Below are 24034 nucleotides of genomic sequence, written 5' to 3'. Positions count from 1 at the left end.
CAATCTTTATCTTGGTCTTGTATCGATGTTTTTGGGCTTGGTGATATGAAATGAAATATTCAGTTTAAGGTCCCTCGATTCTGCACCGAGGCTAAGGGAGATGGTGATGAGGAGAAACGAATGAAATGGTGGAATGAAGAAAGTGGGAGGAAACAAAAGAACCCCGAGAAAACCCACTACACGGCGTTTCTCCACCACAAAGCCCACTTAACACAAGCTGGGGTCGAATCATGGACATCAGGCACCAGAGATGAATTCTCTATCACTGAGACACCGCAGCCCCGCTTGAGCTTGGTCTTCCATATCCAATCTTTCTTTTGGCCTTGCTTAAACAACTTCTAGATTTGTTCTAAATCCAGACTCCATATTGGCGTAGATATTAATATTACAGTCGATTGGTAAAATCAATCTTCCACATTTAAAAATTAAAGTACACAGAAATACAAAAATAAGCATTTACCATAAAAACACTAGCCGCAAGTGTTCAAAATAGATTTATGGTTTCTACAAAATCAATTTAAAATTGCTATTTTTAATTAGGCAGCTAGTGAAAAACAGCAGCTTTCGACTCCAGCCGAGTTTAAGCTCAACCTAAACTCAGTTGACCCAAGTGATTTGACCCGACCCGACAACCCGACCCGAGTGACCTGACCCGACCCGACCGTTTGATAACACTTGACAATAAACATAAATACCACATTTCGCTTCTCCAGCTCCAGCAGTTGAGCTGTACATGCGTCTGATACATAATGCGACATTTTGAACTCAAGGTGTCACGTTTTTGAACATTTTGTATCTTTTCGTCTCCTACGCTTACTGATCAACATTCATACCAAATTTAGTTTTCCTAACTTCAGCGTTTTGGAGCGCCAATACTTTCGACAGAGATTTTAAGCGGCCATCTTGAATTCAAAGTGGCCATAGACTTTTCAATTAAGTTTTTGTTTACATTTTGACCCGCCACAATTTTGCATAGGGCTGTCATAGAGAGTCGAGACTTGCTCCATCTTCTTTCATTTCACAACGACTTTCAAATGATGTGCTACTCAACCCCCCTTGCCATTTGAATCTTTTGAGTTGGATCCCATCTGGGACCCTGTGGGAACTCTGAGGCAAACTTTTTTTTTTTTTTTTTTACCCCAAAAGTGTGCCTTGAAAATGATGGGATACGTGTTCACCGAGTTTTCCATCTACTCAACCGTTCCGAACAAATGACCTAGTTCAAAGTATTCTGCCAGCTAATAGCTTTTACATTACAAAATATGCTCTAACTCATAATACCGCAACCGGTGGGAGGTATAACTTTGGAATTCGTCTAGTTATAACATATCAAATAGAAATACAATTGTCTCGTTCGGATCTCATCAGAGCCCATTTCTGACCTTCCCTTGTGAGTAGATACGTAGACTAAAGTATTGTGCCTTCTTCCGGTGGTAGAGGTTGATTGTAGATCTTTCTACGCAACGTTGATAAAATGATTACGTTGATAAGACTTTTACTTTCAGTACACATTAACGAAAGTATACTATAACTGAGTCACCACCAGAATTGTGACCTGGAAAAATCAAACTAAAATCTTATCAGAAAAATCCAGGATACAGTGACTGAAAGACGTGTGCTACCTGGAAGAGCATCTATGGAAATTTATTCGAGGGATAAATGTAAACATCGATTTTTGAACATTCATGAAATGATTTAAAACGAAATATTCGACCTACAGCAATAAATATGAGTTATAGAATGCTCTGAAAACAAAGATTTATTCAAAAACATTGGATAGCTTCAACAAGCAATCGCAGGATTATAACATAAAATATTTACAGCAGAGAAAGTTACTAGCACATATAAAAGTAAGTTCCAATAAGTATTTACACATACATCTAATCTAAATAACAACGTTTCAGTAACAATTATTATTTTTTTTTAATTTCAGAACAAGATCATTAGTAGCAATCCAATGAAGAAAACAGTATCAATAGGCAAACATCGAAAAGTTTTTATTTTTAGTTGTTAGTCTTCTGTAATCTATATATATAAAAGAGAACGCACAAATCCTTTGTTACCTCATCACGCTAATACGGCTGAACCAATTTCTTTTATTTTTGGGGGGTTATTAGGATTTGGACCCTAGATGTTTTTTATCATATCACTTTAATTTTTAATTACCAGTGTCTTGAGATAATTGACCATTCAAGTGTCCATAACGTACAAATCCTTTGTTAGTTCATCATAGGTAAAAATAAACGTATTTATATGCAACCCGCATGACCGTGTCACTCGGCGGGTTAACATAAATGACAGGCGATATAATGTTAACATTTACTGCAATCTACTATGGTTTTTATCATATCACTTGAAAGCGAAAACTTCCGGAGTGACCGCAGCGAAGCGGGGCGGGTTAACATAAATGACAGGCGATATAATGTTAACATTTAATGCAATCTTCTATGGTTTTTATCATATCACTTGAAAGCGAAAAAGTAAAAATTATCTAAGTAACAAAGTTTATTGCGTTCCGGGGTGACCGCAGCGAAGCGGGGTGAACGCTGCTAGTTTGTTATATTATTATAGTTGTTTGCTTGATAGTGTACTTACTTTTAGTTGCTTTGCTAGGTTTCTTGTAGTTTGTATCAGGAGTACTCCACACTTTGTGGAACTGTAGGAAAGGAGTGTGGAACTATAATTCTTAAAGTGTGGAGTAGTATTAATGTGAGTACCTTACTTTTCTTGGATTATGCATTTAAACGCGTTTAGTGTGTCAAACTAAGTCTTACTGATTCAATACATTCATTTTGCAATGGGTTACTCAATTCCATATAACTGCCAGTATATGACTTTAAGCCAGAGTTAATACGTATAGGTGTCTCCTAGAGGCAGGGAAAACCATTGCCAATTTTGAGGTATAGGAACTTTTTAACTATATTCAGTTTTCACACGTTTTCGGTTACATTCATATAGTTTTAAAATATGCAACTAACTACACGTTTATCTGTTGTTTCAATAGGACATTATACTTTTTCGACATAATGAAATGTGTTATTTTGTAGATAAAAATTACACGATACTTTGAATCCGTTATAGAAATATGTACTACCAGAGATAACATACATCAATAACCGCCAAAAATTTAGACGAAGTAAGGTAGACTCTCAACAACCAATCATAACCCAGAAAATATTATCCGTTCGTAAGTTTCATAAGAAAAAAATCTCGCTAGCCGGCCCGGGTTAATTCTTTTTTCTGTAGATTAGTGTTCGCTGTTTGGTGACGATGCTGCATTGTTGTCTTTGGTAAAGTAATTCCATTACTTTAGAAACAATAACGAAAATGGAACAGAGGAAGGAAATAAAGAAACAAAAGGGAAGCCAATGTTCCTTTAGTTCGTCTTTATGCCTGCAGACACTACACCTAACACATGGTTCTCGTCTAGTTGATTTACCGGTACTTTGTGAATACAAGCAGCATAGGGTACCGGTATTCAATTTTCCATGTTGCTGGGCGTTGGACATTAGGTCTATTTATTTTTATGTGGAACATTGGAATTCAAAGCCTCAGTAAAATTATACAGGGATCCCTCCAGGAATTTCTTAGTAAAGGCACCCATTACTGACTAAATATTACCCGGTTTTGAGAAATCGCGCTCACATTCAGCAGTATGAACAGGTACAGTAGGCAGTAGCCTATAACGCAGTAAATTTGGGCCAAGTTGGGCATGTTGGGTAAATGAGTACATGGTCTTGTCAGTGGAGAAATACTTCACTAACTCGGAGTATTTTTATTCGTTTCACGTATTAACGCAATTTGATGCGCATCCGCATTTAATGTGCTGCCCATCGCATTAATTTAGCATGGAAAGATGTCACCAAGAATGTCCAAGAAGTTTCATCTGTCATACAAGCAGCATCTGGACTGTGTGCTTTCTATCACTCTTCAGGGCAGCGAACGAAAAGTTTAACGATGGTAGCTTCAGGAAATAACTTAGAAGTTTTGCACTACCCAGAATATTTTGACGTCAGGTAGACAGAATTTTCATTCAGTATGCTCACTACTCTCCTAAAAAAATTGGTATCCAAGCTGCCTTTAATTGCAAACGGAAACCCATGGATGTAATGAAGCCAATGGTCATCTGCGTAAATGTTTAGAAGTAGATCGCCTTCATCTTCTGTGTCTTGTAACAGACGCTCTATATGTTTTCAAGAACTGCCAGCACAAGTTTGAGAATGATGAAATGTTTATTTTGGACATAATAACAAATAAAAATAGAACTGTAGCACAATTGGAGAGTATGAAAGAGAAACCTCTGTTAGGCGGGTGGGAAAAAACGTTTTTAAACGAACGTGTGCAAGAGAACGTCAACGAAGAAATACAGTACTCATTACATGGTATTAAACTTCATCGTAACACACGTCGCAATAAATCCCATAACAAATATGTCAGGGAGAAAAGAGATTTTACTGTAGTACGCTACGAAGTCCTGGATTCCATAATTAACTTTATTAGTCAGCGTTTGCTGTATGACGACAGTATTCTTGCTTTGAAGCCATTGCGTGTTTTGCAAGAGGATGTAACTGATGATGCTCTAAGAGAATGCCACAAAGTTATTTGTCCTGATACAGATCTTTTGCAGTTCGCATTGCAATATAGAGAGGCATCATCGTGCAGTATGTTGAAAGGTCTGGACGCTAAAAGCCTTCTCATGAAAATCTGTGGAAATCAGTCATTTCATGCTCTGTCAACAAGTCTAGCCCGAGTTGTTGCTTCGAAACCATCTTCTTTCGATGTTGAAAGACTTATAAGTGACTACAACACATTGAAAACAGATAACAGACTCTCTTTGGCTCCCACTACTGTGAAAAATTACCTTCACGTTAATATAAATAAGGGTCCGTTGGAAGATTTTAGCCCAACCCCTGCTGTTATGAAATGGCTGGCCAGAAAGGAAAGGCGTTTTGAAGCTGGTAGGAAATCAAAGGAACAGCCCTGGTATAACGGTGTATTTGCCTCGGCAGAAAACAGAGTGAGACAGCGTGATGATCACGGAAAAATGACGGTGAAATTCTTATGTAAGAAAAAGTTATTTTTTTTTCCAGTGTGACTATTTTTCTTACCAGTTTGTTTCCTGTATTTTATGGTTTAATAAAATACAATTAAATGTGTATCCTAATGTGCCTTTTGTTTGCTCTAGATGCCAAAATTTTTCTACATAATAATAATAATAATAATAATAATAATAATAATAATAATAATAATAATAATAATAATAATAATAATAATAATAATGTTTGGTCGCAGGTAACATGATGTACTGGACAGAACGCTGATTACATGTCAAAACAGATGCTGACTAAAGTAGTTGTTCTATACTATATAAAATTTTTACCAGTCTGGAGCTGTGATTTCGTTGAATTTTAGGCCCTGGTTTGTATTCAGAACAGTAGTTCTAGATTTAGCCTTCGCTTTTCTGATGTTCCATATTTTTATTATCTATAATAGCAGCTATAGTGATAGTTAAACTTCATTTGTTCTTGTTATAGTTAGTTATTATTGTTCTAAGTAGGTTAGAGTAGGCTGTAGGTACTCTAACATTACTCTTAGAAATATCGGTGAACTATCTGACAAGTGACAAGTGACGCTTGAGGTGAATAAATGGTTCCGTTAATTAAATTTCCAAAATATTATGTGTAATGTTTATTCATTAGTCTATAAATGAAATTATTATAATAAAGTCATATTTTTCTCTTCCTACATTTATGTTCATTCCCTTTTATTTATTTGTTTTCCAAATATTCAACGAAAACATTCTATTATTAGAGTAACTTTGATATCAAGTAATCATCAACTGTGTAATCAACTCAGTAGCATAACTAGAATTTTTCTCAGATTGGGCCAATGAAGGGCCCAAGAAAATTTTAAGGGGGCCATCTCCAATGAATGAATTTTTTTCATATTATATATATATATATATATATATATAAAAATACGTGTGTGTGTGTGTGTGTGTTTTCAAGGTGAATGTTTTCATCTTTGTTGTTCATGATTTTACTCTTTTACAGTGAAAATGTATGAATTTATTACTTCAAACAACTAGAATACATTAATACAATTGATTTCCAATATAAGTAAGTAGTAATTTAATCACTGCATTTAAAATATGTGTGGCAGGTAGATTTAAATGGAAACAGAGAAATACACTTTTACAGGTCAAGAAAATAACTTAGAGGTTCATGCCCCTACTTAAAAGAAGATCTTTCTATTCTTGTGGGCAGCAGCAAACTTATCAACAACTTCTTCAAGATCTAACGATTTAGCAATTTTCTTCAATATAAAATAATCCTAAGTTTTTCAACCTATCATCAGTCAATGAATTGCCTATATGTCTTTAATATTTTCAAACATGAGAATGGCCTTTCACACGTAGCACTAGAAACTGATATAGTCGCAGAGATTATATCTAACTTGTTGGTTTCTAGGAATGCGTTTTTGTAGACGCAAAGATCAACGAAATTCACCAAGGAATCAACTTTGGTTTTCTCTCGTCTTCATACAACTTAATTGTGTTTGGGAGAATTTTGAGTTTACACTTAAATATTTCCAGATCACTTTCATAATACTGGTCCATATGCTCCACAATGTTGTAATTTAGAAAGTTTTCACCTTTTGGATGTAGAGTGGTGATTGATCTAATGATTTTGCTACATGATCCAAAGCGTTTTTCCGTCTCAGTAATTGCTTTATTAGGGCAGAAAAATGTCTCTTAGTATATTATCTTTAGAAAATTCGTTTTCTGCCTCCAATGAAGGAAGAGATTAATCCAAAATGAATTTGTAATATTTCGATGGGGAATGTCTAATTCGTTTCCACGAGGAACCCCTATAGCCTATCTGTTTCCGGATCTGGAATTTCAGGACCATTTTCTATGCATATCCACAAATATTCTTTATAAATTTGTTCGAATGTTGTTCGTTGAGAGTCATATTCTCCAGACCACATTTTCGACAGCGTTTGAACTAGTGAATCTACAAGAATCAAACCTTCCGACATGTCTGCATCTACTTAAAATAAGGCGAAGCTCAAAGTTACAGCAAGGCAGCAGTAATATTAAATTTTACCCGAAAACATTCCATCTCGTATAGATGACATTTATTTCCCAGATGGAATGATGGAAGTAAATAAATATCTTAAGTTCCAGATTTGGTTTAATACCGCATAATAATATAAATAGTTGTTTGGTAGTTAAACTATATTAATAATAATAATAAAGTAAAATGTGATGTATGAGGACAAAAGTGCTTACGAGACAAAGGTCGCACAGAAACAGGAACTGAACTCTAACAGGACACTGATTTTCCGTTCCATCCCACTTTAAATTATAAGCCTTGCTCTTGAAGCTTAAGTTTCACTCTAAAGTAAACTGCCAATAATTATCATGTATTCTTAATATTTCAGAAAAATGTCAACATTTCACGCTCTAAAAAAATGGTAGCCTAATCAGTAATGAAACTAGACATTTGGTGCCCAGGGCAAATTTTGCGATTAGTACCCCTTTCATCTACATCCACACCAATAAACACACATATTAGCTTGCTGGCGCCCGGGTAACTGCCCCGGTTTCAGGATCTTGTTTTGATCTGGCCGTAGTTCAATTACTTTTGGTTACTTTTACCCTTGAGCTCTGAAACTGAGAATGAATGTGCCTTTACGTTATTAAAATGATGAAGTGAGTACTCTTTGAAGCAAAAAGAGGAAATATGTTTTTCTTTCCCTAATATCAAACAGTGTTAGAACAGACATTTAAATCGGGACTCCTTACAGCAAAAGAAGTATATGTGATCCTTTTCTTTCATTCGTTTCTTTACCTTCACTACTTTTTAGAATTTGACGTGAATTCAAATACACAAACACTTCACACCCACACCGAATGGCCAAAGCTCAGCGGTAGAACATCAGCTTAAGATTCGGAAGATGGTGTGATTTATCCCTCGGGGATAAATATTTCAACTGAGGAGATTACCAAGATTCTTCCTCGGTGGCCCTATTGACTAATTTTCCTTATTTCTATCCTCTGAGTCTCGGATGATTCAAAGCGTTAAAATAAATTAAAATATAGTTGAAATAACGCTACTATCCTGTAGTCGATGTTAAATTAATATTGTAAGTTTTGAGATTAGATTTGAAGGAGGGTCATTAATTAGTATATCTTGTTGAAAATCCATGTCACCACTGATTTACTGTTCTGCATAATTCCTACAATGTGATTTTCTCAGAAATGCATATTTTGACGCAGAATTAATATAAATCTGTTATAAAAATTGGTATTCACTGATTGAACTTACTGAATGGAATATCTGTAGACCAGTCCCACAAACATCAGATAATAGTATGATACAACCTGGTCAAGGGAGTAATTACATTTTTACACAAAACAGCATTACTGCCGCGACCAAGTTGTATCATCTCGGTATCTTACCTGATGGTTAGTAATCAGGAGATTGTAGCACTGGCTCTGTGATAAATTTTGGAATTTCTCTAGTAGTAGCAGTTTTGGGATTAAACTAGAGTTAAAATAGTTTAAAAGAAAATACTTCTGAAAGATTTATTTATAAAGAATCACTGATTTTTGTTAGCCTCATTTCCCCAAACTTTAGTTAGTAGAATAGGTCCACCAAGCGCTGACTCCGCTTTCCTTGGAGATCGCTAGTATCCTTATTAACATCGCAGCAGAAGGTTTCTACTTAGTTGCCACGGCCAAGAGCGTTAGGAAATTAGACGTACTAGAGACAAGACCAGAAGGTAGACGAGAAGGAGAACCAGTACCAGTAGTAAATAGTAGGTGTTGGTAGTATTCAGTATCTTAATTTTCTCGAACTATTGGGATACGAACAGCAGAGAGAATGACATAAATAATAAAAACTTCTGCTCTCTTCTTTTACTGTATATTAAACAAGACCTCTCGATATTATTTAATAATAATAATAATAATAATAATAATAATAATACCAAATTATTTAATGGATGCTATGCATTTGTTCTATGTCGCCATAATCGATGGAAACCGATTTTGCTTCTTTTTTTTTTTTTTTGTTCTTTGTCGAAAACAAAGAAGACAACCAGATAAGGGACAGAGGTTAAAAGGAACGTTCAGATGCTGAGGTCAATGCATGCACCTTACAGATTTAGATAAATTAGATCTTGCTGTACTACAAACAAAAAGGAGCCTGAAGATTTTTGCTCGGAACGCAGACTATTGCAACATATGATATTCTGCAGTTGGTAAATTGGTTGTGGAGATATGTTTCGGTAGTAGTTTCACTTGCGGCCACTATTAACTCACCGTTTGTCGACCTATAGCAGTATCACTCTGTGTGGGGGGCCGCTAGGGGGGCCAAGATTTTGAGCAAGAGGGCCTGGCCCCCCAGGCCCACCCTTGGCTCCGCCACTGAATCAATTTTCATTTCGTATAAATATAGGGGACGATGTTTTGTTTATTGTACCGCCCAAAAACCGCCGGTGAAGCCTCGAGCGTTCTTTCAACTTCAAAGCGATATGAGACGTGCACCTACAACTTAACGTAGAATCCGATGCACGTGAGCTTCAGCTATGAGATACAAAAATTAATAAAATTAGCATAGTTCTTCTACCATATTGAGGGGTGTGTATGCGTTCCTCTTAGTGCCTTTCAGACTAAGACATTATCCGATTCATTATTTTATTAATTTTTTCTACCATTAACCCCTTCTTGGATCCACTTCGTACCCATCCTCCAACTGTGACGTCACAAAATAAGCAAAACTGTATTTCAAGGGAAAGACAAGGGGTTAGAGGGAGTCAAGGAAAGAATGAACAAAATCCGAAAACTTAAGAGAGGACTCAATATGTATAACTTAACCCTTCTACCAAAAAGGACGGTTGCGAGGTGGGCCAAGAGAGGAGGCATTTCCTGCCCAAAAAAATAAATTTAACATGCCACTTCTTCCACGGAGGACGGGTGCGTGGTGGGCCAAGAGAGGGGTCAATAGGTTCCAAAAAAAATTAATTAACTTATTCCTATCATATGAAGAAGGGAGCTTAAAAATTAGGTAAATGGTGCTAAAGTAAACAAAATTCTACATAGTCATTCTACTATATGAAGGGGTGTGCATCCTGAACCAAGACAAGGGATCAATGACTCCCAAGTCAAGGAGAAGGCTCAAGGTGGACCACGGGAGGACCAATGGAGAGTGAACGATACTCAAAAACATTTTTAATAATTTAAGATCATTTTTAACCATTTAACCTAAAAGCCAGAAAAGACAATTAGCCCTCCAAGAGGATCAAAGACAGGAACTATTGGGCTGAGGAGTGTACCTGGTACCTCACAACGTTGTTATGTGAGGTAGGCTATTGTAGCCACTCCCGCCGAAGGAGGGCGATTGGTGCTTCCTAAGTGGGTATATCTGCTTGGTGCAGATGAACAATATCGATAATGTACATCGTAGCTCTTCGGTAAAATGAGCTAGCCAGGGAATGGGACCCTGTCATCCCTACTAGGGAAGGGGAGACATTGGGATACCTCCCAATTTTGCGAGTAAGACGTGCCTTTGAGTCTGGTAAGTGGTTGGTTGGGTATGTGCGCGGTACCTCTTGCTGCTGGTTGAACAAAAAGTAGGTAAGCATGGCTAGGATTCTATTCCCTGGGTCATCCTGGGATTCTTGGTTTGGATTGAGCTCTCCTGATCTGCGGTCACACTGTGAAATTCGGTAACCAAGGGGAAGGTGAGCTTGTCTTATAACGCCGTCATTAGGTATTATGGTAGGCACTCACGTTAGGGGGCGATTTTATCGTAAGGGCTGAGGAAAAAAGAAATACTGAGGATTTGACGACTTAAGGCATTTTTACTGGAGTCTTGTGAACACTACGAATTAGCCACATTTATAAAGCCGGTCTATAAGAAGATCATCCTCGATGGTGACCAGCCTGAGTGCAAGTAGACAATCTCCTTACTCTGTAATTCTGGATTCACTGTGAACTCTGAAAATACATTTTCAAACGTAAAATATATATCCCATTTTATAAAAATCGTAATTGTAAAGGAAAACAATATCTGTACTTGTCCAGAAAATGTAGAGAAAAGTGAATTTAAGGCAGTGGATCATTTTCACTGCACATGATTTCATAAATGGCACAGTGCATGTAATGTGATAGATTGAAGTGCAATAAACACTCTCTTGCCTGGAAAGTAGGTGAATTGCACTTATCTATATCGATTTAATTAGGTTTGTATTTATTGTAGGAACTTTTGCAATGACAGCTATAAAATATCAATTGACTACATACTAATCCCACTCTCAACTCCTTCCACCTTTATGAGAAACACCAACATAATATTCATGATGCCAGTCACTTAGTTTGTTGTAACATGTTAGTTCACTTCCGCCAGGTATCTTTACCCGTAATAAGTTTAGAAGATTTCCTCCGGGAGAGAACATTCAGTACACGGGGAAGGTGAAAATAGTACTGCGAGAATATTGGTAACCTATGTGAGCACGATCGTAGATATGCCCCGGGCTGAATTTCTCCCCATACCACCCCCTTACGTAATTACTGCCTATACTTACTTCTACGGTCTCGAAATTTGCGCTTGGCCTCACATTATATACATTTCATTTGAAAATTGCTTCTACGACACAAACTATCAATGACAATCGCCGGTAGATCCAATATTGTTCAAACCCAAATAGTCCTATGGGAGTCATCTATTCTAGTCTCTATCAGTTTACAGATATGGCTTAAAGTATATGACTCCAAAGGTAACCGAGCTGTTACCAGTGATTTGTGTCCATTTATCCGCCCATGAAGAAACACGTCTGCTACCTACCATTTTCACAGGAATCCAGAGACATCTCGAATAAACACATAAATTAACTGCTGATTTTAATCAGCGAGTCGGTTTACAAAATGCAAGCAATAAGAAAAATCCTAAGAGAAATTAGACTTGCCGGCTTTAATTTTCCTTAGCATTACTCGCTTCGTTCCCAAATGGCCATATTTACAATGTCGTCGGATATACGATACCTGGTATTTTACGAAAATAAATTGTATTATTTTTTGTTACCTCCTAGAAAAAATATGTTCGGGTGAAAAAGAATGTTTTTTGTTTTCCTGTATTAGAAAAACATTGTTATCATAGATATAGATAAAAAAAATAAGTAAGATACTTACATCCTCCCTCGATCCAACCACGCTTTGCAATCCGATGAATAGGGGAGAATCTATAGCTGAGCAGAGAAAGTTTCTTCTTGGTACTCTTACTGAAGAATGTTGTAGCAAACAATGTTCCTAGGGACTTGAGTCTTCTTTCTCTATATGAAAGTAAATCTTCGTCTAATTTGAAGCTGCATACGTGCGCCAAACATGTCCCTGATGCTGTCATACCAGAAACTACTGACTCTTCTTTTCCGAACTCCCATTCTCCCAATCCCCCTTCTCCACTTCTCCCAGCTCCCCATTCTCCACTTCTTCCGATTCCCCAATCTCCACTTCTTCCAATTCCCCATTCTCCACTTCTCTCAGCTCCCCATTCTCCACCTTTTCCAATTCCCCATTCTCCACTTCTCCCAGTTCCCCCTTCTCCATTTCTTCCATTTCCCCATTCTCCACTTTCCCCAGCTCCCCATTCTCCATTTTTTCCAATTCCTCCTTCTCCACTTCTCCCAGGTTCCCATTCTCCACTTCTTCCAATTTCTCCTTCACCACTTCTCGCAGCTCCCCATTCTCCACTTCTTCCAATTCCCCCTTCTCCACTTCCCCCAGCTCCCCATTCTCCACCTTTTTCAATTCCCCATTCTCCACTTTCCCCAGCTCCCCCTTCTCCATTTCTTCCAATTCCCCATTCTCCACTTTCCCCAGCTCCCCATTCTCCATTTCTTCCAATTCCCCCTTCTCCACTTCTCCCAGCTCCCCATTCTTCACTTCTTCCAATTCCTCCTTCTCCACTTCTTCCAATTCCCCAATCTCCACTTCTCCCAGCTTCCCATTCTCCACTTCTTCCAATTTCCCCTTCTCCACTTCTCCCAGCTTCCCATTCTCCACTTTTTCCAATTCCCCATTCTCCATTTCTCCCAGCTCCCCATTCTCCACTTCTTCCAATTCTCCATTCTCCACTTTTCCCAGTTCCCATTCTTCCAACCCTCGTTTTCCCACTCTCCTCTTCTACTTGTTCACCTGTTTCTGTTATTGGTTCTACGTAACAGCACATACATGGAGTATTTATTTCTCTTACATGTTTAATCAATTCCTGAAGAGCTATTATAGACGGAGTATCCCTTTGCAATTTCTTTCGGCTTGCTTTCAGCTTAGCTAATTCGAGTTCAAGTATACACTGGCATTGTAATACTGTCTCTTCACCGATCTTTTGTTCTGCCACACTTACAAGTCTCTGTGCAGTCCAAGCTGCTCTTCTTTGTAGTAACGCAGCTTCTGCCATTTTAAAATCAGCTGCAATAGATTTTCTATTCTGCTCGTGCTCAAAAATAAGAGCTGTTCGTTTTCTCCTGTGATCCTCTACTATCTCAAGTTGCTTTTGATACTTAGTGTATAGCTCACTTTCCCGCTCGTGACATTGCGCGAGTACACTTTGGCATCTTTCTCTTGAATCTGAAATGATGGTAGTCCGCCTGCTTCTTAGCTCGTCTATGATAGATTTTCTTTTGTCATTTAACTGGGAGATAACATTTCTCATTTGCTGTTCTTCTTCTTGCAGTTTGTCAGGATCAGTTTCTGTCTTCAGCACTTTTACTATTGCATTTCTACGTTCTATTAGTGATCTCGCTTTGCAAATTTCTTCTTCCAAAATAGCCTCCTTTTCGCGTTCTTCTTTTTCCAACAAATACATTAGTTTTTGTTCTTCTTCTTCTAAAAGACTATTTCTTCTACTTTGTTCTCCCTCCAAAGCCTTCTTTATGGATTCAGCTTGTTCTAATAATTCTTTCTCCTCCCTTTTAGCCTTTTCTAATATATACTGGACTTGTTGCTCCAGAAGCTCAAAAAGCTTATCCTCTTCCTCCATCTGCTCCTGAACAATTATATATTGTTCTTCTTTCAAAATTTGACGGAGAAGGGACTCTCGTTCATCTAAATCTTCTTCTTCTTCTTCTTCTTCAATACCTTCTTCATTTTCTTCTTCTTCTGCTATTCGAAGTCCTTTCAGACATGCTGCCTTTCTCTCCAGTTTACTCATATTCTTTTCTTTCTTCTCCTTCCCTGATGCACACAAAGATCGAAAATTTTCGCAAGTACGTGGCAAGATGTCTGAGTGAAGCTGTAAAAGAAGTTTTCTTGTATCGGCTTTACAGAAGTTATAAATTGTACTGAAATATAATTAAGAATAACTTGCGTAAACAGACGATTCACATGACAATTTGAGAATACACGAATTCGAGCATTAGGTACCCAAAAGATTTCTGTTAGATTTTGATCCTATGAAAAAAGGTTATAACATGATGCAATATGTACAAAGTCAGATATAGTGTCCGTCAGCAGAAATAACCTGTCTGTAACGTTTAGCAAGATTATTCTATAGATTCCACAGTAGTAGAGCTCAGTGGAATCTAAACTTGGAAGTCTTTTAGGGTATGGATCACCTTGTCGAGAGTTTGGAATCATCGTAACTGCAAAACGAATGGAAGAAACGATAATCCGAGGGCCAATATCTGGGGAATATGGAGATTCATTTGCGTTTCCCAAACAAAACTGGTAATGGAGTTTGTGTGAATTTAGCAACATAAGACTTTGCGTTGTCGTGATGCAAATAAACACCCCTGATGCGATATGGCATCAAGTATTGGTTCCTGATTTTCAGCTATTCATCCATATGTTTCAAGTGCTGAAAGTACACAGTTGTGTTGCCTACCTGAGCAGGTGGCAGCAGTTCGTGATGTGTGGTACCCAGAGAAGCTCCGCAAACACGACCTATTGGTCCAGTAATAGTTTTGACTATTTGAGAGTTTATTCATGACGATAACGTAGAGTAACATCGTAGTAAGTATTTTGTTCAGGAAGAGATCCTTTCCCTAATGAGACAACAGAGTAATAGAGGCACTTGGTCATGTATCTTTCTGAGCCGCAGCTAACTTCTGTGGAATTCATTGTTCTATCTTGTGCTATTTGCTTAGCCGGTAGAGATGATGACAGATGGTTTCTATTCTATACTAGAATAGAGTAGTCATGCGAATGTCTCACATGTTTATCCATTATGTCTCAAGAGCCACCTTGAGTGTCAATTGTTTGTGAGTTGTGGCATCCACATGTTGTATATTTTGCAGAGCTTTATCGCGGATTCACATATTTCTTAAACCGCTACTGTGTTGGCCAATCATTTACTACAGTTAACGAATGCATGGCATTTTTCCTACTTGTTCCACAAAGATTTGTTTCCACTTTAAATTCAAAATACAAGCCCTTATAATGTTTTTTTTTCTGGATTTCTGTGGTTAACCTGCTCTTACTGATGTCTCTGTTTAACTATAGCGACCATAACAAGCAGGTTATAATAGGTTTCTAAAATGTCTTATCTTCTTTCTTTTTTATTTCCTTTCAAACGAAAAGTGCGTGGAAATCCGACAGAACTTCCTTTGACGTACCTAATATAATTCTACTTACGAAAATTAAAAAAAAATAATCTTGAAAATACTATATGGACTTAGAGTACGCAAACAATTTGTTTGTATGTTTGCTGTACTATGGGTACTTCTTGGTTCGATTCACTGTGGAAACTAATACAATTTCTGTGTAAATCTAGCATATCGAAGTGTGTCTGCATGTCATAACACTCATAACCTGAAGAAAGTTGATTTGACTCTAATCATGTGCAAGATTATCTTTTTTGTCAATTTTCTTCCCAGAATTTTCCTAGTCATACCTCATATACGAAGAATCACATGATACTCCAATCTAAGGTACGAAATTTCTAACTCCTAGCGTTAGCAAATTGTCACAAGTTTATAAGGGGCCGCGGTGGCTCAGTGGTAGAGCGTTCACCTCTCGTGCTTGGGGTCCCGGGTTCGATCCCAGCCCCCTCCAAGTGAACTTTGTGGTGGACAAACACCGTGTGCGTGGGTTTTCTCGGGGTTCTCCCGTTTCCTCCCACTTTCTTCATTCCACCATTTCATTCATTTCTCATAATCACCGTCTCCTTTAGTCTAACCGACATAAACGTGGGACGTAAAACTCAAAGGTTTCAAGGTTTACAAGTTTATAAGTAAAGCCCGGAATTAATGGTGAAATAAAAGCCCGAAAATGGCTGGCAAAATTGCGAAATAAACATCCAAAAATACCAGGTAAACTGGCAAAATAAAATAAACAAGCAATCACGAAGTTTGGGGGAAAATAGAAACTAAAATATGTAAAAGTTATAATAGGCTATAATTCGTTTACTAATCGAATAAAATGTTTCATTTTGCACTTTGTACTTACCACTTAAAATTCTGGAAACTTGCGCAACCCGTGAAGGGACGACATCTAACAATTTATTCGCCATTCTTCAGTAGTAACAATGAAACAATAACTTAAAAACACTATCACATTTTAGTTACACGGGGTTACATTAGCATAAACACTCAAAGCACTAGAAATACTAAAGTGAAGAAGTCATTTTACACTACACTAGCAGTTTATTTTCACTTACGAAAGGTTTTCCATATTTTTCTTCTCTGAAATTATTAACATATTTTTAAGATTTTCAAAGGAAAGACTTTCTCTCCTGTCAGAAAGAATTCGCTTTAGATGTGAAAATGATCTTTCCACATCTACAGATGTCACTGGAGCATACTTGAAATATGTAATTTCGAAAGGATCCATGTCACTGTCAATAGTTGTATCAGCATCACTTTTCATAACACTAGCGATGTCCTTCAATTTTCCCAAATCTGGATTAGCACTTACAACACGACCACACTTACGCCGAATGTACTCGCCCTTGTCACCAGGTACAACACTCAGATCGTTGAGAGTATCATTGAAGTTTTTCAGAGCACTAGCGAGAGTCTGTTCTTTTTTTTAAAGCTTGGCAATAGCATCTGGTAACTTTGCAAAATGTGTTGCAATGAAGACTAAGTCCTTTTTCAAGGAATTCTTCTTAAGCAAACTTTGAACAACCTTAATTGAAGACGCATCATCCTCATCAAAAGTAGCAATGATTCTTTTGATGGGTTCAAAGTTGTTAGCATAATAGAGAACAGCTGTAATCCATATTCCCATCTCGTTAAGACAGGCTGTGGTGGAAACGGAAGTTCAGGGGCTAATTCGCGAAATGCACTTGTTCGCGAGCGAGCTTTCAGCAATACCTTTTTCACATTTGACACAAGAAGGTCAACGTCCGGAAAATGAGATCGAACTTTCTCCGCAATTCTAGCGCGTGTGCCAGATAGGTGACATGCAGCATACGTGGGAATAGAACGTTAAGGGCTTTTGCTGCACTTTTCATGTATGCAGATCCGTCTGTGACAAAAAGAAGGACTTATCGTGTTTTACACATTTTGGCCACAGAATACTCAGCGATTTTGTAACAACCTGTGCAGTTGCCGTGCCATTTACTTTTTCCAGAACTTCTGATGCAATCAAAAATATTTGTGTGCCTTCTTCCCCTCCCAAAGTTCCAATTACAACGTTGGCAATGGAACGTCCTAGGATATCGCAAGTTTCATCAATTGAAATCCATATATTTTTGTCAGCAACACTTTTATGGATATCATCAATAGTTCTGCTGTATGCGCTATCAACGTAAGTCTTTCTCAAAGATGATTCACTTAGAACTTTTTGTTTTGTGTATTTCTCGACAAAGCTTCTAAAGGAAACATTTTCTAACTTCCATAAAGGAATGTCTGCGTTAATTAGAGCTTCACACAGATCATTCGCAAAACTGTTAGTACGCGAAGCGGGATTCGTGACTGTTCCAAGAAGATTTTGAACCTTTTCACCAGCTGATTTGCGTATCCTAGCAGAATTATGTTTTGCAGTGCCTATATGGTGTGTTACAAAATAGCGCTTTCAGCAGAAACCACAGTTTCACATAACTTACAAAACAGTACAGAACCGTCTGTTGAAAACACAGTACGCCCGAACTCACTCACAAAAGTTTCTAACTTCTGTTGCCTAGAAAGACCAACTTTCGGCATCTTGAAATACTGAAACGCACACAAATACCAGTTCTGTATCACGCACGCCTAAGATTCACAATAACTGCCCACCTGGCTACTTCTTGAAAGTAAGCATCTTCGTTTGTCATTCCAAGAACCGTACACTGCTTCAAAATTCCAAGAACTGAATACGCGCTAGCATCCCCGCCCCTCCACTTGTCACATTCCAAAGGGAATAGACCTGTTATTATCAGACACAGAGACGCTTAGCCAGATAAGAGCGACACAGATCTGTGGTATGCTGTTATTCATGAGTAAATAAAGAGTAGTGGTAGAGAAAACCTGTGACAATGGGTGATATCAATAAAAATAAGTAACTACTCGTGAGAAGTCCTGCTCGAGAATCGGAGTAACTACACTTGGAGTAATCTCCTCCCTCAATTTCGTATCAATAAAACAAGCCACTACTCAGGTCTAGACTGCTCCAGATTTATGAACGTTCACTCGCGTTTGTGACGAGTAGTGCTCAGTTCTCTTTTATTGATATCAATGCGAGTACCCAGGCCCGTAGCCAGCCCAAAAATTTAGGGGGGGGGCGGTAGAAGTTAGGGGGGCCCGAACCAATCATATTATACTTCATCACCATATTATAGTTCATTTGCAAGCCTACCGTGAAATTGTATGGGGGCAAGCCAAAGTTTAGGAGGGGCCCGGCTCACCTTGCCCCCCCCCCCGTGGATACGGGCCTGAGAGTACCTACTACAAAATTGGGAATAATAAGTAACTTCTCCGTTTTATTGATATCATCCAATGGCAACAAATTGCTTCTAAATTGTGAAATTGCACTTTTCCTGGAAATATGAAAATTGCAATAATGGCACTTATGGCATTTTAATATTAATTCCGGGCTTTACTTGTAAGAAGTAAATACAAATTTACTAGTGTGACCTGCCACTGAGAAAAACATGCTTTTATTGATTCTGATTAGTTTTTAGACTTCCAAACTATGCCATGTATAAGTGTTGAAGTCTCATAGAACGGTTTTGTCCGTCCGTTCGTCTGTCGACAAGTATCAGAGCAAAAAAGATCACAGATATCGAGAAGTGTTTCTTCGCAACCGATTCAGCGTCCCAAGAATAGGTTCTATCTCCCCCATTAACCATTCACTTAAGCCAGGTGGTTGAAATTAGCCATTTTTGGTTTCAACGTTTATCACCATCCAACTTAAACGGTAACAAATAACAAGAAGCATTTTCTTTAGAGGAAGGCGTTGTACCTGCAAACACTTTTAGAGTCTTCGAAATTTTGGTGCTAATATTCAGCACTTTTTCCCCAATTTTTGTCGTATATTTGAAGTGCCATCTCTTTGCTATCAGATAGGATGTTTTTTAAACGTGTTACATAATTACATTAGCTTTTATGGAATATAACAAGAGCATATCCGTTTTGTTCACAGGTACATTATGGTCGTGTACCATTGAACAGACCCTCTTGTACCTTTGAACAAAGTCATAATTACAACGTTTCTGAGGCAATAATATAGAAAGAAGCCGTAAATATTAACAGTTATAAATTGCAATAAAAGGTTTAGCTATGAAAAGTTCCCCAGAATTGAAATTTTATTAATTAAATTAAAAATTGAAGAGAAGTTCTAACAAAAACTTGTGAACAATAAAGTTGAGCATATACAGCTCTTAACATTATGTTATACAATAAGCGAATATATAGAAACTACTTAAAATTATAATTAATAACTTTATATCCTAACATAACCTATATAAAATATATCAATTGTTTTAACTACTTACATTGTGTAGCTTTAAACAGTATTATTTATCGTTCAAAGGTACACGATGCATTAATGTTCATAGGTACAAGAAGGTCATCATTACGAAAAAAAGTTCTTCACTAGCTTAAATATTGAACAGATGTTAAAACTAAAAATATTACTGTATTCACCAATGATTCTACCCCAAGTTCGGACAAATAAATATCACAAGTTGCGAAAACCGAAGAGCACAAAACTCAAAAGGTAACTACAAAAAAATCTTCGTTTTGGGGGTGAAAAAATTAAAAGGAACATTACTTGGCACAACACTCAGTAAACAACAGCCAAACGCGTTTGTAGTGCTTTTTTATTATTTAATCTTTCAAACGAATTTTAATCACTGCACCTAGATAACTCTGAATTCGAAGAAAGCACAGGTGTTCAAAGGTACATTGTTTCAAAGGTACAACGCCTTCCCCTAAACGCTTTTGCATCTCAGGGCAACGTACCGTGACTATCCTGAACACTCTACCAAAACTGCAACTGGTTGAAATGTAGTACTACTACCGGTTTCGATACTGATTTCCATTTCGCAAAACCGGTAAGAGATGTCGAAATGCGGTTTCTTGTAATTAATTCTGCTTCCCAAGAATAGGTTCCTCCTTCTCCATTAACCCTATATTCAAACCGAAAGTGATTAAAATTAACAATTTCCGGTTTCAACATTTATCGCCACAGAATAAAAATGTAGCACATAGCGACAAGTGGTTTCCTGCTATCGATTCATGGTCTCAAGGGAGCATACCATCACAACCCGTATCTCTCTACTAAAACTGGAAGTGGTTGTAATTTACTATTACTTTTGGTTTCAATACTGATTTCCGTAGGGCAAAAACGTAAAGAAATATCGAAATGCAGTTTTTTTTACAACCCATTCAGCTTCTCAAGATTAGGTTCCATCTTCTTTTTTAACCATCTATTCAAACGGAAGTGGTTCATATTAACGATTTCCAGTTCCAATTTTTATCGCCATAGAATAAAAATGTAAAGCAAGACGAGTAATAGTTTTCTGATATGGATTGAACGTCCGAGGAAAAGGTTCCATCTTTAATCTTACTAATCTATTGCAACTAGTAGCTACAGTTTTACTGTTTCAAATTTGACTACTGAATTCCCATAATTTGAAAGTCTATAGTAATATCACACTGTGTAACGAAACTCACTTGTTACTGTTTATAATGCATTCTTTCATTTTTTTTGTTTTTTTAAATAGTGTGACTCACCTCAAGAAGCATCTTTCCAATTGGTTCATAATTGATTCCAATCTCTAGGAATACGTAAGTTTTCTGCAATACAAAAATCTCAATAAGAAATGTTACAATAATTCGATATATCGGATACTTATGCAAACGGTGTAAAATCACAAAACTATTTTCCAGAAAAAAATTACTGAAAGAGAAAAAAAATATGTACACTGTATAGAGAAGGCTAATCAAATTCAAACTTGTGCTGAAGTTATGAATTTGCATATTCTGAAACCAACCACACACACACACACACACACACACATATATATATATATATATATATATATATATATATATATATATATATATATATATTATATATATATATATATTAACAATATTAACAATATATATTAACAATCACCAGATACAGCTCAGAGACCATTTTATACTGGATATCTAACAACAAGAATGTAAAGGATTTGGGAAGGTATCGGCCAGGGCCTGTTTTAGTAGGTATCATCCCGGCATTTGCCTGGTAGGATTGAGGGGAAACCCTGAAAACCGCAATCAGAATGGTCGGTAGCGGGAATCGAACCGCGACCTCCAGAGTGCGAAGCCAACGCTCTACCACTTGAGCTACTTCGCTCGGTCACATTATATATATATATATATATATATTATATATATATATAAGGCAGAATCAAAAAGTAAGTTAACAAGTGCCCTAAAATGAACCACTATATGCTAGTAACTCCGTTTTTGTGTATTGTAGGTATTGATGGGTAATATCCCTGGTGACCGCTATAGCACAGCACGGTGACGCAGTTGCGGATAATCCCAGTTCGAAGATGGCAAGGCTATTTAAAACATGGTCAAATGTTGAAGTGCGAAGTGTCATAAGGTTTCTGCATGCCAAGGGGAAGAAACCAGCCGAGATCCATCGGGAACTTGTGGAGGTGTTATAGCAACAACGTATTATCGAGGAAACAAGTGTGGTGTTGGTATAGGAAGTTTGATAATGGGAGGACTGACATCATTGATGAGCATCGAAGTGGCAGACCGTCAATGTCTGCTAGCGACCAGAACATTTGTCAGGTTCAGGGGTGATTAGGGAGAATACTCAAATCACAGTCACACATTGCAGAGATACTGAACATTTCGTGTGGTTCCGTTCACAGCATTGTTCACAACACGTTTGGCTACCGCAAAGAGTGCACACATTAGGTACCACGGAATCTCAAAGAAACGGACAAAACAGATGAATGGATTGGTCTGAACCGCCTGATCCGTTATCAACAAGAAGGATCTTCATTTCTGTATCGCATCATTACGGGTGATGAAACACCTGTCTCATTGTGGACATCTGAATTGAAACGTTCCTTTATGATGTGGAAACATCCTTCATCGCCCCATTCAAAAAGTTTAAAACAGTAATATGTGCAAGGAAAACAATGGCCACTGTCTTTTGAGACCACCTTGGTGTGATTCACCTGGAATTCCTTCCACCGGCTACCACAATCACTGCTCGGACCTACTGCCAGACGCTGGACAGACTGAGAGAGGCCATACGTCGGAAAAGACCTGGAGAACTAGGGGAGGGTGTCTTGTTGTTATACGACAATCCTCGACCGCACACAGCCCATCTCATACTTGACCATGTCACACGTTTCAATTAGGAGGTTTCGGAACACCCTGCATACAGGCCGGACCTTGCACCCAGCGATTTTCATCTCTTCGGACCAATGAAGAAGCATCTTCAAGGGCAACGTTTCAACACAGTGCAAGAGGCACAGGATGCAGTGAAAACCTGGTTGAACAGCCTTGACACAGATTTCTTCCATAGTGGCATTGATGCATTGGGCATCCGCTGGAACCAATGTTTAGACAAATACGGAACGACTATGTGGAATGTTAGTTCGCAGTGTCATGTATACCCTGTAACAATATAGGCAATCGAGACAAATCATCATCATTATCATAGGTATTCTGCCTTTATTGGCAGGTCACTTGCCGCAGCTGAGAAGCTTCCATGCTCCACGGTCCTCCGCTAACCTTTTCGTCTTCGCGTATGATCTTTCTACTTTAATATCATCCATTAATTGTAGTCTCCTTCGCCCCCTCCCTCTCTTTCCCGCCACCATACCGAGACAAAGATTTCTGAAAAAATAAAAACCTTACTTTTTGATCGTACCTTATATATATATATATATATATATATATATATATATATATATATATATATATATATATATATATATATATATTCGACATGGTGAATTAACATATTTAAACATGAATTATTATTAAGCTAAGTAAGATTAGGTTTACCGTTAATTCACTAATTAATTGGGCCTACTTATGTGTTTTAAGATTTGAATTACTCTAATTAATTTTGTAAGATTTTGATGATAATAATATAATTTTATTCACACACCCCCAGAGAGTATTAAGTAGGAGCTTTGCTCCAAAAGTATTAAGTAGGAGAATTCCCAATTCCCGCAGCATTATACCTATATGTATATATATATATATATATATATATATATATATATATATATATATATATATATATATATATATATATATATATATATATATACAGTGGCGGATTCAGGATATGATCAAGGGAGGGACTAAAGCATAGTTTGCTTGCCGCTTTATCCACTGTAAAGCAGGATTGAAGCCCATTTTATCCAGTGTATACTTGAGCGTCAACGGTGGGGCTATAGCCCCTATAGCCTCCTTCGGATCCCCGCCTGTATATATATATATATAGGGCCAGATTTAGGGGGGTGCAAAGATGCACTTGCGCCCCCCTGATTTTAAATATGAACTACTTAAATTGAGAAACTAGTGAAAATAGAATCACTTTCCGAAAATTTCTGCTCTCATGTTTCCATTTGGC

The 24034-nt window shown here is 37.5% G+C and overlaps 1 protein-coding gene across 1 annotated transcript in view; it reads right to left on the bottom strand.

Moving 5' to 3' along the window:
• Window positions 1-24034, bottom strand: part of LOC145661709 (uncharacterized) — a 119017-nt gene that overhangs the window by 57088 nt on the left and 37895 nt on the right. Inside the window, exons 4-5 of the mRNA XM_081727040.1 lie at window positions 21163-21225; window positions 12200-14297 (exon numbers count right to left, since the gene is read on the bottom strand). Of these exons, the coding sequence (XP_081583166.1) occupies window positions 12200-14297; window positions 21163-21225 (2161 nt within the window). The remainder of the gene's footprint in view (window positions 1-12199; window positions 14298-21162; window positions 21226-24034) is intronic.

This window comes from Thermobia domestica, chromosome 10 (genome assembly GCF_964235325.1).
Source record: "Thermobia domestica chromosome 10, izTheDome1.hap1.1, whole genome shotgun sequence".
Classification (NCBI taxonomy): Eukaryota; Metazoa; Arthropoda; class Insecta; order Zygentoma; family Lepismatidae; genus Thermobia; species Thermobia domestica.
This window is presented reverse-complemented; position numbering and strand designations above follow the sequence as displayed.